General features: G+C 46.6%; 1 protein-coding gene across 1 annotated transcript in view; it reads left to right on the top strand.

Moving 5' to 3' along the window:
• PNLIPRP3 (pancreatic lipase related protein 3) overlaps positions 1-12,455 on the top strand; it is a 29,542-nt gene that overhangs the window by 6,293 nt on the left and 10,794 nt on the right. The window contains exons 3-7 of the mRNA XM_013004159.2: positions 269-388; positions 1,099-1,230; positions 3,801-3,909; positions 10,026-10,145; positions 10,228-10,350. Coding sequence (XP_012859613.2) covers positions 269-388; positions 1,099-1,230; positions 3,801-3,909; positions 10,026-10,145; positions 10,228-10,350 — 604 coding nt within the window. The remainder of the gene's footprint in view (positions 1-268; positions 389-1,098; positions 1,231-3,800; positions 3,910-10,025; positions 10,146-10,227; positions 10,351-12,455) is intronic.

Genomic DNA, 12,455 nt, shown 5'->3' with positions numbered 1-12,455 from the left:
AAAATGGGGAGCTGATATCAGGGACCTAAGTGGGAAGAGAATGCTTTCAAAATGATGGTGGCGGCATCTGTGAAAATGTGCTTGACACATTGGAGGAATGTATGGATTGTGATAAGAGATGTAAGAGCCCCCAATAAAAGTATTAAAAAATAAGATGGCTACAAAATCCAGTGTCAGGAAAGACTTTTGAGTTATCTTTGAACTCATTCTCCTAATGATTAATGGTCTCCACCATCGCTTTATCCTCACCTCTCTTCACTTGAAACAGGAGATCAGCGCAGTTAATTATTCAACTATCCAAGCTTCCCATTTTGGAATACACAAGAGGACTCGGATCAACATTCCTGGGTGGAAAACCGATGGCAAATGGCAGAGGCACATGTGCAATGTATGACGTGAATAAAGCCTCCTTTACGCTAACGGGAAAGCTTTGTGTGTAACACGCATGTACTTTGCAAGGTACTAACCATACTCACGGGGCGCCTCCATGACGTGATCTGTATTATCCACGCTTGCGCATCCATTTAATAACCCGGCTGTATTCCGTTCATTTCTTATGAATTACACAGGTGCTGATGGCTGCAGCTTTTCATAATCAATTCTGATAAAGTCTTACCTTTGACAAAGGCTTAAGCAGCCGGATCCATTTGTCATTTCATGTAAGGGAAACAATTCCCCAAGCTCGCTCCAGGACATTCCTTCTATCTTGAACTCAAGATTGCTATCTAGATAACATCGCAAGAAATTAATTACCTCCAAAACCAGATTGTTCTGCCAGCTGTCTGAACTCATGCCCTGGTTCGACTGGCTTTGTGATCTTGGGCAAGCTACTTTGCCTGATCTGTGCCACAGTTTCTTTATCTGTAAATTGAAGATACCAATCAATAACACCCGGCTCCTAGAATGGTTGTGATGATTCAATCAGCCAGTATGGGTAAAATGGTTTGAACAGAACCTTTTTATTTGGCAAAGTCTCAAATAATGCCAGCAGGTGTTCTTTCTTATTACGGACTCAGTGGTCTCGACACTTGTGTATACAAAGACTCATTTCTTTCCCATTGCACCCCCACCATCGGCTGCGATAAATCCCTGGGCTAGGTGTTACTCCAAGTGGAAGATGTGAACTGCATTAACCTAGACTGGATCAATGGTTCGCTGCAGTACATCCATGCTATCAACAACCTCCGTGTTGTCGCGGCCGAGGTGGCTTATTTGGTCAGTATTCTGGAGGTAAGAAGAGTTGATTCTTACTGAAATTGTAAGTAACTGGCTTTGAATGGTAACTGCTAGAATGTCTGGCAATTTTGTATGTTTTGCATGACTGGGCAAGTACTAAACTTGCGAAATTCTAAGACAAGTAGCGCCAACGGGCATTACGTCTTCCTACAGAAGAAGTGGAGTCACCACTCCACTTTGGGGGGAAAATTCCAAGGTTAGCAGTTCGAAACCACCACCTCCTTGGTGGGACGAAGGGGAGGCTGTCTACTCCCATGAAGAGTTACAGTCACTGAAACCCCTAGGGACTGTTTTACTCTGCCCTAGAGGGTCACCATGAGTCCGTATCCATGGATGGCTTTGAGCTTGGTTTGGGTTTTGGTTTTTTGTATGGACTACGTGCCTGTGCCTGAACACAACACCACTAGATGGCAGTATCTATTCACAGGCTCATCACCAAGCAGTCCCCCCAAGGGCTGTGGCCTGAGGGTAGAACCCTTTTGGTCCATTTCCAGCACACTGTGAGCCTGTCTTTATAATTATAAACTGCTCCCCTTATAGATGCTAGTTCTCTAGAAAACAAAATGAGATGTCTCACAGTCCTGAGGGCTGGCGGCCCATGGTTAAGGACGAAGCTGCTAACTAATAGGCCCCTGGTTCTAACCCACCATCCACTCTTGGAGAACAATGTGGTGGTCTGCTTCCAGAAAGATTTAGGGCCTTGGCAAAGCTATAGGAAAGTTCTATCTACTTTGTCCTACAGGGTCATTAAGAGTCAGAATCAACTGAAAGGCGATGACTTTTAATAGGCCAAACCAGAAACAAGTACAGTATTTACCCAACACATACTCTAAAACAGGGGTTCTCAGCCTTCCTCATGCCGAGACCCTTTCATACAGTTCCTCCTGTGGTGGTGACCCCCAACCATACAATGATTTTCGTTGCTACTTCATCACTGTCATTTTGCTATGAATCATCATGTAAATATTTGATATACAGGATGTATTTTCATTGATACAAACTGAACATAATTAAAGCATAGTGATTCATCACAAAAACAATATGTAAGTCTAGATTGTGAAATATTTACTTCTAATGACAAATAAATGAAATTTTGTCTTGAAGCATGGTGTAGCATGGGTAACAGTCTTCACGCAGGGTACTCGTATGTGGGCGTATCTGCATGTGGGCGGACCCGCCTGGAGCCGGATAGAGGAGTGGTGTCTCATTTCCTAAGACCATCAGAAATATGGTCTTCAGTAACCCCTGTGAAAGGGTTGTCTAACCCCAAAAGGGGTCGCGACCCACAGGTTGAGAACCGCTACTCTAGAAGAATCAAGTAGAGCTTTGTCATTTATGAGGGATATGCCCTAAGACCCTGACATATCCCCAAATGCTCTTCCATTATAGCAAGTTAATTTCCATCATGCAATATAGTGAAATAGAACCTATGACCTTAAAGGTCCTGGGGCAGGTAGTTCATTAAACAAAGCCCTTCCTCAGCCCTTGCCCCAGGCAGGCACTGAGGCTACTACTGTGAACAGGACAGAGTCCCTGCAGCAACAGAGCATGGAACGGAAGCAAGCACACGAATAAGTAAACAAGCATCTGCTGGCGGCAAGTGCTGCTAAGAAAACCCAGGGCCGTGGGATGAGATTTGAGGCTACCGTCGACGGGTGCCACCGAGTCAATGCTGACGCCTGAGGGTTTCCAAGACTGAAACTGTTTACGGGAGTAGAAATCACAGTCTTTCTCGCACATGGCTGCTGGTGGTTTCAAACTGCCGACCATGATGATCAGAGCCCAATGTGTTACCACTACTCCACCAGCAAATGAAGGTCCCCAAACCCCCACAGCATGATGGTCAACTCCGCTTGTGAAGGGAGCCCTTCCTCAGTCGTATTTTGAGAGCATTGACACCAGAGGGTCTCAGCTTCCAGGACTCTATCTGACAATGCTCCTCAGCTCTTCATAAGATGTTCAGTGGCCAATCCCTCAGAAGCGGACAGCCTATTCCTTCTTTGTCAACTGGGAGCTCCACTGCTTCCTGTTCGTCCTGTGTGACCCTTATGGTATTTGAAATATCAGTGACACGGCTCCCGACATCGCAGCAGCACGCAGGCACTACAGTACAACGAACTGATAGACAGTGATGGCTAAGACATATGTTTCCTTGTAAATATGCTTCAAAACCCTCCTCTTAAGATCACAGATGTCCCAGAACTTTCCTAGAGCTGCCTTAGCCTGAAGGGCTAACAACATGGCTGTGTGCTTTCTGAGGGCCCATGCAGGAAGGGTTGCTCCTTAGGGAGGAGGGGCACAAGGCTTGAAGCCATGGCAGCTGGTGGTTGGGATGTTCCTGAGAACCGTGAGGTCCACGCGCACAGGAAAGTTTTTCACCCCTGAAGCTGGGTGAGAATTTAGGGGCAAGAGGTTTTACTTTGTCACTTTTCTGGTCCCACCCTGTGTGTGAAACAGACAAGCATGGGAGGTTTGTTGTGGCTGTTGTACTTAAGCGTATTTAAGCCATTCCACCTGCTCTTCTAAGAATATTTGCTCTGTCTTCCTTCGCAAACCTCTCTCAGACAAAGTTTGGATATTCGCCTTCTAAAGTGCACCTGATTGGCCACAGCTTAGGAGCACATCTGGCGGGGGAAGCCGGGTCAAGAATAGCAGGTCTCGGAAGGATCACTGGTAAGCAGACCTTGCATTTGTCTACTTGCTTTGTTTGTGCACCGTATCCAGTGTCTGGACAGCTGTCACCAAATGAAGTAGCAGAAGCACATGTAAGACTCATTTAAAATAAAGGAAAGGTTTTTCAAAGGTGACAGTGCACATACACGTTCAAGGGTGTCCGCTGCAGACAGCCAGTCAATGATGGAAAATAACGTAACCATGTCTCCTACAGGGGCAGGCTGAATGAATGATGACATATCCCAGGCTTTGAAATTAACCCCAAACTTAGCTTACTCCCATGGGCTCCATTCTGATTGATACCATCCTGTAGAATGAATAGAAGATTCTAGAATGTTCTACATGTTCTAATGAATAGAGCAAATAGAATCATAGGGTTCCTACAGCTGTAATCTTTATAAAGTAGATGGCCACATCTTTCTCTTCCGAGCAGCTGATGGGGGATTTGACACACTGATCTTCCAGCCAGCAACTAAGTGCTGACCCAATGCGTTAGCAGGCCTCCTTTGACTTTGAAAATAGCATTTCTCTAACACAAAGTCAAGCCCCACTGACTGACCCAGAAAGATGTCCGTGGCAACCTGGCCTGGAGCTGACCCAGAGTGCACTGGTGTTGCTGAGTGGAAATGCCCAGCATCATTTGAAATTAAAATTTCAAATATTACTTCCGGATATACTACACGGTCTAGAAATCAGTTTGCTGTGGAGTAAACTATATATGGGCTGAATTTTGTGAGGATGGTGATTAAGCAGGGCTCTTCCCTGCACTCTGATTTCCAAACCTCGGGAGTCTGACAGGTGAAGATCAAAATCGCTGCTCCATTAGCAGCAAACCGGGCTTCTTTGGGTCTCCCCAGTCCTTGGTCACCAGCCAAACTCTGCTGGGCTTTGGCCAGGCCCCTGGCTGCTATGCCCGGTCCATCTCTCTCCCAGGCATCTCTCATATCATCATGGCTGCCAAGATCATCCTTCCAAATGTAGACTGTCTCACATCACTGCTCAAGACTTCTCACGACAGCTTATAGCTTGTTAGGCTAAGGTGACCAGACATCCCGCTTTTGGTGGGACAGTCCTGATTTTGAACAATTTTTCCCGTGTCCCGTGGCATTTTTTTAAAGTCCCAATTTTTGGAAACAATGCACGACAAGCTAGGGTATACGGTTTCTGGCTGCCATGTGGCTATTTCGCCAGGATATCAGTTTTTGGTTGTTTTTTTTAAAGGATATCAGTTTTATCAATGGTGTCCCACTTTACCAAAAATCTAGTCTCCTTATCAGGCAAACGTTAGGCAATTCATGTTCCGTCATACATTTTCTTATTTTTTAAACCTTTACACAGGTTGTTGCCCCTCTCCCTAAACATCTCTTGTTCCTCCTTCAAGATTCTTGGCAAATACTTCTTCCCCAAGCAACGTTAACTCTCTGTATTTATCTCATTCTTTGTAATTTGCCTCGAGTGGATTTGGGAAAGACAAAGATCACATGGTCTCATCATTATTTATATGCCTGTAATTGTCAATGGACTACGAAGTACTCAAGAGCCTCCTGTATCCCATACCCACCCTGGGCTTGGTGCAGCAGCATGAGCTGCACCCCTGCCCGCCCTGCCCCATCTTCACAATCATGGCCCAGCTGGAGACCCCCCTGTGGCAGGCAGGGAGTTCATTCATCTCATCGCGGGTCCTGCTCTTTGGCACTGACCCTCCGCTCTACCACGTACGTGCACGTTGTCCTTTGGTTAAACCCACGACCTGCAGACGTGTGAGTATTGCTTTGAGTCCCATTTTTCAACTTCAGAATCTTATTTTTCTAAAACGATAGAAGGACACCAAATGAGACTCACCTGTCTTGCCTCGGCCAGCTCCGGGAGGCAGGCTTCCTGTGCTGGAAAGGCCTCTCGTCCTTCCTTCCAGCTGACGGCTCCCAATCCCCCGTCATTCTAAATTAGCAGAAAATCATGTTTTTGCCCTGAGTTGCCCTGGGTGCCGGAGTTTCCCCTTTGGCTCCGAGTGTTCAAGCCCAGGGGACAGAAGAAACGGTCGACTGTTGAAGCTGGCACCTGGTGTGGGAGATGGGAGTGGTGACGTGCAGCCTGGGAGGCACTTGAGCTTCAACGAGAGGGGAAACGGCGACCAGCAAGGTTTCAAAGCGCATGCCCAGTCTCGACAAACTCGCAGAGCTTCTGCGCTCCTTCATTCTTATTCCACGCACCAGAGACGACTTAACCCCCCTCCTTTTTTTTTTTTTTTTTTTGACTCCAGTCGGTCAAATGAGCCTGTCGGGCCAATAGAAGAGATCTTTAAAAGGCTCCGTGGAGGTCCAGAGACTATAAATGTCATTTATGGGCCCTTTCAGGCAGTTGGTTCTTGAATCATCTTGTTCTCACGAAGAGCTGCGGTCTCAGAAACCCACGTGGGCATGACCAGTCTGCGTCCACTCGCTGGCCGTGAGTTTGGTTTGGGGTCTTCGCCCTGAGTCACAGCAGAGCTGAGGCCCCAAAAGTCAGAGTTGCGCTTTCAAATACAGCCACTGAGAAGCAAAATGAACCCGACGCGCGTCAAGGCCGTCAACAGACCTCTGTCCCTGATTACTTACAAGTGGTCGGCGGGCCTCATAAAGGGCAGTCATTAGGGAGGCTCAGGTGACTCTAGTTTGTTTTTCTTTTTAATTAATAAAGCATTTCATTGGGAGCGCTTACATATTTTACAACGATCCATTATATCAGACGGACATGTACAAATGTTGCCATCAACCGTTTCAAAAGGTGGTCTTTCTTCTTGAGCCCTTTGATATCAGCTCCTCTTTATTCCCTCCCTCCCCTCCCCTGCCACCCTCAAGAACCCTTACTTATAATATGTACTGTTATTATTTATACATATCTTACACCACCCATTCTATCCCTTCACCTACAACCCTGTTATTCGGCCCCCTCGGGTGATTGTGGCTTTTAAATTTCCTTTTATCGGGAAACAGCGGCGGTGTTTTCCCTGTTTGAGGAGGGTTACCCGCAGCCCCATCCTGAGACACCTCTAGTTTTCCCTGCTGCTGTGGCCCCTCCTCCTGAAATATCTCAGAGCCACAGATGTTCATTCCTGTCTGTCTCTTCGAAGGCGGAGAGCAGCCTGGAGCTATTGCCGAAGGTCTCTTGCCCTGGGACCAGGATAGTCTGGGATCCCCTTGCTATGCTTAGATGTGCTCTCTCAGACCTGACTGCATCAGAATGATCTAATCCGCGTCTTGCACACTACCCAGATGGAAGTAATAACAATTAAAAAATAGATCTTCCAAGTGTTGAAGTGCAACAAATCAGCCTGAGAAAAATGGGGAAATCAGCTTTCCTCCCTGTTTTCAGTTTGGGGAGAAAGATGAGACTGCTCGCTCCCAGAAAGAGGTAGAGTTTTGGAAACTCACAGGGGCAGGTCTGCCAGTTATGGAGGGAGGCGATGAGTCAGCCTCAACTCGATGCCAGCAAGTTTGCTTTGGCTTTCCACATGGTTATCTGGCTCGGCTGCATCTCAGTGTTTACCTCATTGATCCCCTGGACTCTGAATCCCCTATCCTCTTTTTTTTTACTTTTTTTTTATCCCCTTCCTCTTGAGGGGCTTCACTCTTCCAGTTTTTTCAACAATAGCTTTTAAGTTTGTTTGTTTTTTAACCAGTTCTACTTGCTACCATTGAAGCATGCCCACTCCTCCCTGACCCCATACTCCCTTTACCTGGGGTTCCAGACAGCTCTTCTTTCAGCTCCAAAGTGTAGTGGCTCCTCTTTCCATCACCGTCTAGTCTCTGTCTCCACTGATCGACTGAAACCAACGCTGCAGATGGCTTTGTAGTGTGACTAACACAAAACCAAGATCCCAACTCACTACCATTGGGCTGATGCTGACTCAGTGACCCTATAGGACAGGGTAGAACTGCCCTGATAAGTTTCCTAGGCCATAACTCCACCCGGAAGTAGAAAGCCCCATCTTTCTCCCTCAGAGTGGCTAGTGGTTTCGAACTGCTGATCTTATGGATTGTAGCCCAACTTGTAACCCCTATACCACTTGGGCTCCTTGACTAGCAAAGCCGACCTTTTAAGTCTCTCTTACTTGACCCTGCTACAGGGTTTGACCAGGCTGACCTCACCACCTATTGAAATGCTCTCCCTTCTTGGCTTTGATGGTCCCACATCGGAGTCTATTTGGTTTTTCTCCGACTGCTTTGCTCCAAGTTGCTTTGTAGGGTCCTTTTGCTCTGACCTCCTTTCAGCTGGGTTCTGAAAGATTCCATCTGTGGTCTCCACTTCTCTTTCCTTCCTTTACTTCTTCTTCCTTTCCATCCACTGTACCCTTTCCCCATCCTTTCTTCTCCCCTCATCTCCTTTTCTCTTGTCAACCGATTCTCTGAATTTTTTCCAATGTTGTTGACAGTCAGAATAACAAAAACAAAGAACCCTATGAGAGGTGTTCTGGTGGCAATGGCTTGGTGGGCAAGCATTTGACCACTAACCACAAGGTCAGTGGCTCAAACCCACCAAATGCCCCAAGGAAGGAAGCTAAAACTACCTTGCTCCTGTAGAGAATTACAGCCTCTGAAACCCTGTATCAGACCATCATGAATCTGACTCTACTCAGTGTCAAGAAGGTTTAAAAAAATGTTTAAAAGATGATCTAAGTGAGTTTAAAGTTCTGGAAGTACACTAAGGCAGCCAACACCTCACAACCACGGCCCAAACATTTATAGGCACACCTGGTTCTGTTGCACTTTATTTTATTGTATGTCATGGATGCTGCTTTTGTATTTTTATAAATGGGAGGTGTGTGGTGACCCTGCACTGAGCAAGTATCAGTCCCCTTTACCCAAGCGCATATGCTCATGTCCTGACTCGTGTCAGCTTGTGACCATTCCAGCGCTATTTCAAACTGTTTAAACACGCTATTGCACACTAACTAAGACTACAGTACAGTGCACACATAACTTACATGCACTGGGGAACCCAGAGATGTGTGTTTCTCCTTGTGATAGGCACGTATGGCAGTGGTCTGGGACCGCGCCTGCTGAATCTGCGAGGTCTGCCTGTCTGTTCTGCTCCTGTTTGTTACATTTGAGAAGGGCAGCTCAGCAGCCAGGTCCTCTCTGCTCTGGGGCCCAGCGTCCACAGTACAGCAAAGAGATTTTTCTAAAACGCAAGTTGGATTCAAGATCTCCTCCTCTTGTAGACATGCAACACCTTCTCATGGACAACCAGGTCAAGTTCTAACTCCGGACTGGACCTGATTGCATCTGGCTCCGGTGGACAATACTCTCTTCATCTTTCTCCAAATTCTGGAACTCCACGTGTCGGCCTTAGTTTCCCCAATGTGCTTAAAGAGTCTTTCACTGGGAAGTCGTGTACCCTCTTTTTGTTTCCCCGGCATCGACCTACCCCGATCTTCACTTTGGCTAGCCCCCTCCCATCTCTGCTTCTAGTTCCCATCTCCAGTAGAAACATGTCCGAATTCCTCTAGACGAGCTTCTACGTCACTCCTCTGGGCTCACATAATACCTGTGCTCACCTCAGCTGTGTGGTGGACAAGAGAGGTATGGTGTTTTTTGGCAAAAACTGGCACACCGAGATGACTGCATGAGCACGTGCACTGTCTTGGTGTCCCCGGTCTGCCACAAATCAGGCCGTTTTTGTTGCACACTGTCATGCAATCTTTTCCGAACCTGCAAATGCACTACAAGTTGACAGTTTCATCCATCCAGGAAGCTGATGGAGATCCAGAACGAGGTTTGTCAACAATTGACCTTTCACCTTTTTTGAAACAAGAAAAACACCACGCATACACTTGAGTTTTTTCCATCGCACTGTCCTTGTAAACTGCGTTCGACATCACAGTAGTTTCTGTGGCATTTTTCCTGAACAGGAAACAAAATTTCACAAAAGCTGCACCCAGCAGAGCTTTTTCCGTTTTTGGTTTGGGTTTTTTTTGGACCCCTCATTTTATATATATATTCGTTGTTCTGCCTGAATTACATGGGAAGAGATGCTTTGCCTTCACCATCTATCCTTTCAAAGGACCCTCCCAATCCAGCAGACCCTTGTACAGCATGCGCTAACCACCGTTTCATAGACATGATCCTCTCTTCTAGGGCTGGACCCAGCAGGGCCTTATTTCCACAACACTCCTAACCTAGTCAGCCTGGACCCCTCAGATGCTGAATTCGTGGATGTGATTCACACAAACGCAGCTCGCTTATTCTTTGAGTTGGGTAAGTTGTTAACAGAAACAGAGACTGCATAGGAATGCAAAGATTTTGGGGGGATTCCTTACCCTGCTCTTATCTGTTCCAGGTATTGGGACTACAAATGCCTGTGGCCACCTTGACTTTTACCCAAATGGAGGAAAGTACATGCCTGGATGCGCTGACTTAATTGCACCATTATTTAAATTGGATTTCAGTAGATATAATAAAGGTATATGCTTTCTAAAATATGAAGCCTGCTCCTATATCACCTCCCTTTCTATAGGATTCGCGCAACCTCAGACTAAGAGAGAGAGAGAGAGAGAGAGAGAAAGAATAGATAATTTCAGCTCCAAATACAGTAGCATGCATGAAGCTTTCACCAGTTATGAGCCCTGCAAGGACAGGGACCATGTCTTAGTTACCTTTGTCCCCTCTGTGCTTAGCACAATGTCTAGCATATTGTAGTCGCTCAATATACAGACAGAAAATGTATCAGGAGGCTTTGCAAAGTTCATGGGAACATCCCATTGTCTTTTGACCCCATATTTCCATGAAATTTTCTAACCTCCCCACCCCGCCCCATTCAGGTCTTCAGCACATAGGTATTGATTGCTTTACTACGTGGCAGTCATTATTCTAGGATCAGGCGACGCAGGCATTAACACAAAAGACTGAAATCTCTGCCCTAATGGAATTTATACTTGAATCTGGAGGGGAAAAAATAAACAAGAGTAAGTGTAATTAAAAAACACCGAAGCCTTGGTGGTGCAGTGGTACACGCCGGGCGGTTAACTGCTTGGTCAGCTGATTAGAACCACCTGCTGCTCTGCGGGGGAGGATGGGATTTTCTCCTCTCAAAGAGGGGCGGTTTCATAAACGCACAAGGGCAGTTCCACTCTGTCCTAGAGCTCCCCCGTGAGTTGGCATCCACTCAATGGCAGTGTGATCAGGCTTTTGGTTTATATGTACTAAGAGGACAAATGTACTCACAGAAGGGGAAATGATATTTTGGTGTCGGGAGGGAGATTCTAGGTAGGGAGCATGTTTTTTCTGAAAAGATGACTCTTAAGTAAAGATCTGAAGGAGTTCATTATGTAAATACCTGAGGGAAAGACATTCTGGATTAACAGAGGTAGCAGGTATAAAGGGCCTGGGTTAAGTTCTAGGCAGAGAGGTGGCGCTGGCATTACTCTGTATGTGTAAGGGAGGGGAAGAGTAGAGCAGAGGCTCAGAGAGGGAAAGAGGCAGAGGGAGATAACATGGGACTCCATGGATCACAGCAAGGACATAAGATTTTTTCAAGTGACACAGGAGCAATGGGACAGTGTGGGGGAAAAAAAAAAACCTGTTGTGTCATGTACGGGTATAGAGTCTGATCTCCTCCAGCTATATGCAAATGGAAGGGAAATTAACTTCACAGCAGCAGAGCCCAACGTGGAACCCTCGTGGCATAGTGGGTAATGTGCTGGGCTGCTAACTGCAAGGTCAGCAGTTTTAAATCACCAGCTGCTCCTCAGACAGAAGACCAGGCTTTCCACTCCCCTAATGAGTTACAGTTTTAGAAACACACAGGGGCAGTTCTACCCTGTCCTACAGGGTCACTAGGAGTCGGTGGCAGCGAGTTTGCCTTTGGAAGGTCAGATATGCCACCTTCCTACCAATGCTGACACCAAGTGTCCCTCCCACACCTCTGTCTGCTTCTCAGCTGCGTTCAATGATGCACTGCATTGGCCACACAACGCTCCCAGACCACACTCTCAATTCTGATTAGGGAAGTTCAGGTGAGAAATGCACAGGATGCAGTTGGTCAGTCAGGACAGTCTCTTCCTGTCAGGCCCACAGGCAGACCTCTCTCTAGCTCTCAGCCTGGCCTCTGCTTTGCCCAGGCAAGGTTACAAAGCCTGGTTAGTGTGTTAGTCTGGATGGATTAGAGAAACAAATTCATAAACATGCATATGGATAAGAAAGAGTTTTATATACTAGAGGAGTGGAACATTGAGAAAACATTCCAGCCCCGTCCAGATCAAGTCCATAAGTCCGATATTAGCCCATATGTGTGATACCAATTGATAAAGACCTCTTCAGACTCATGGAACACATGTAATGACACCGAATGTAGAAGATCACAGGCCAGTGGGTAGAAAGTGGATCCAGTGACATTGGAAACATCTCAGCGCTGGCAGGGGTCTCTGCATCAGGGTGAGTCCATGTGTCTTGTCAGCTGCTATGTCTCCCAGGGTGTGAGCAGAGAGTCTCCCACCTCCAAGGAGGAAATACCAGATTTCCCATAATTCTCAGGAGAAGGCCATGCCCACACAGAAGCCTCATTGGCTA

The sequence above is a fragment of the Echinops telfairi genome, unplaced genomic scaffold (assembly GCF_000313985.2).
Source record: "Echinops telfairi isolate 266 unplaced genomic scaffold, ASM31398v2 ScPeMD7_70;HRSCAF=299, whole genome shotgun sequence".
Lineage (NCBI taxonomy): Eukaryota > Metazoa > Chordata > Mammalia > Afrosoricida > Tenrecidae > Echinops > Echinops telfairi.
Note: the sequence above shows the minus strand (reverse complement) of the source record. Positions and strands in the feature narration are given on the sequence as shown.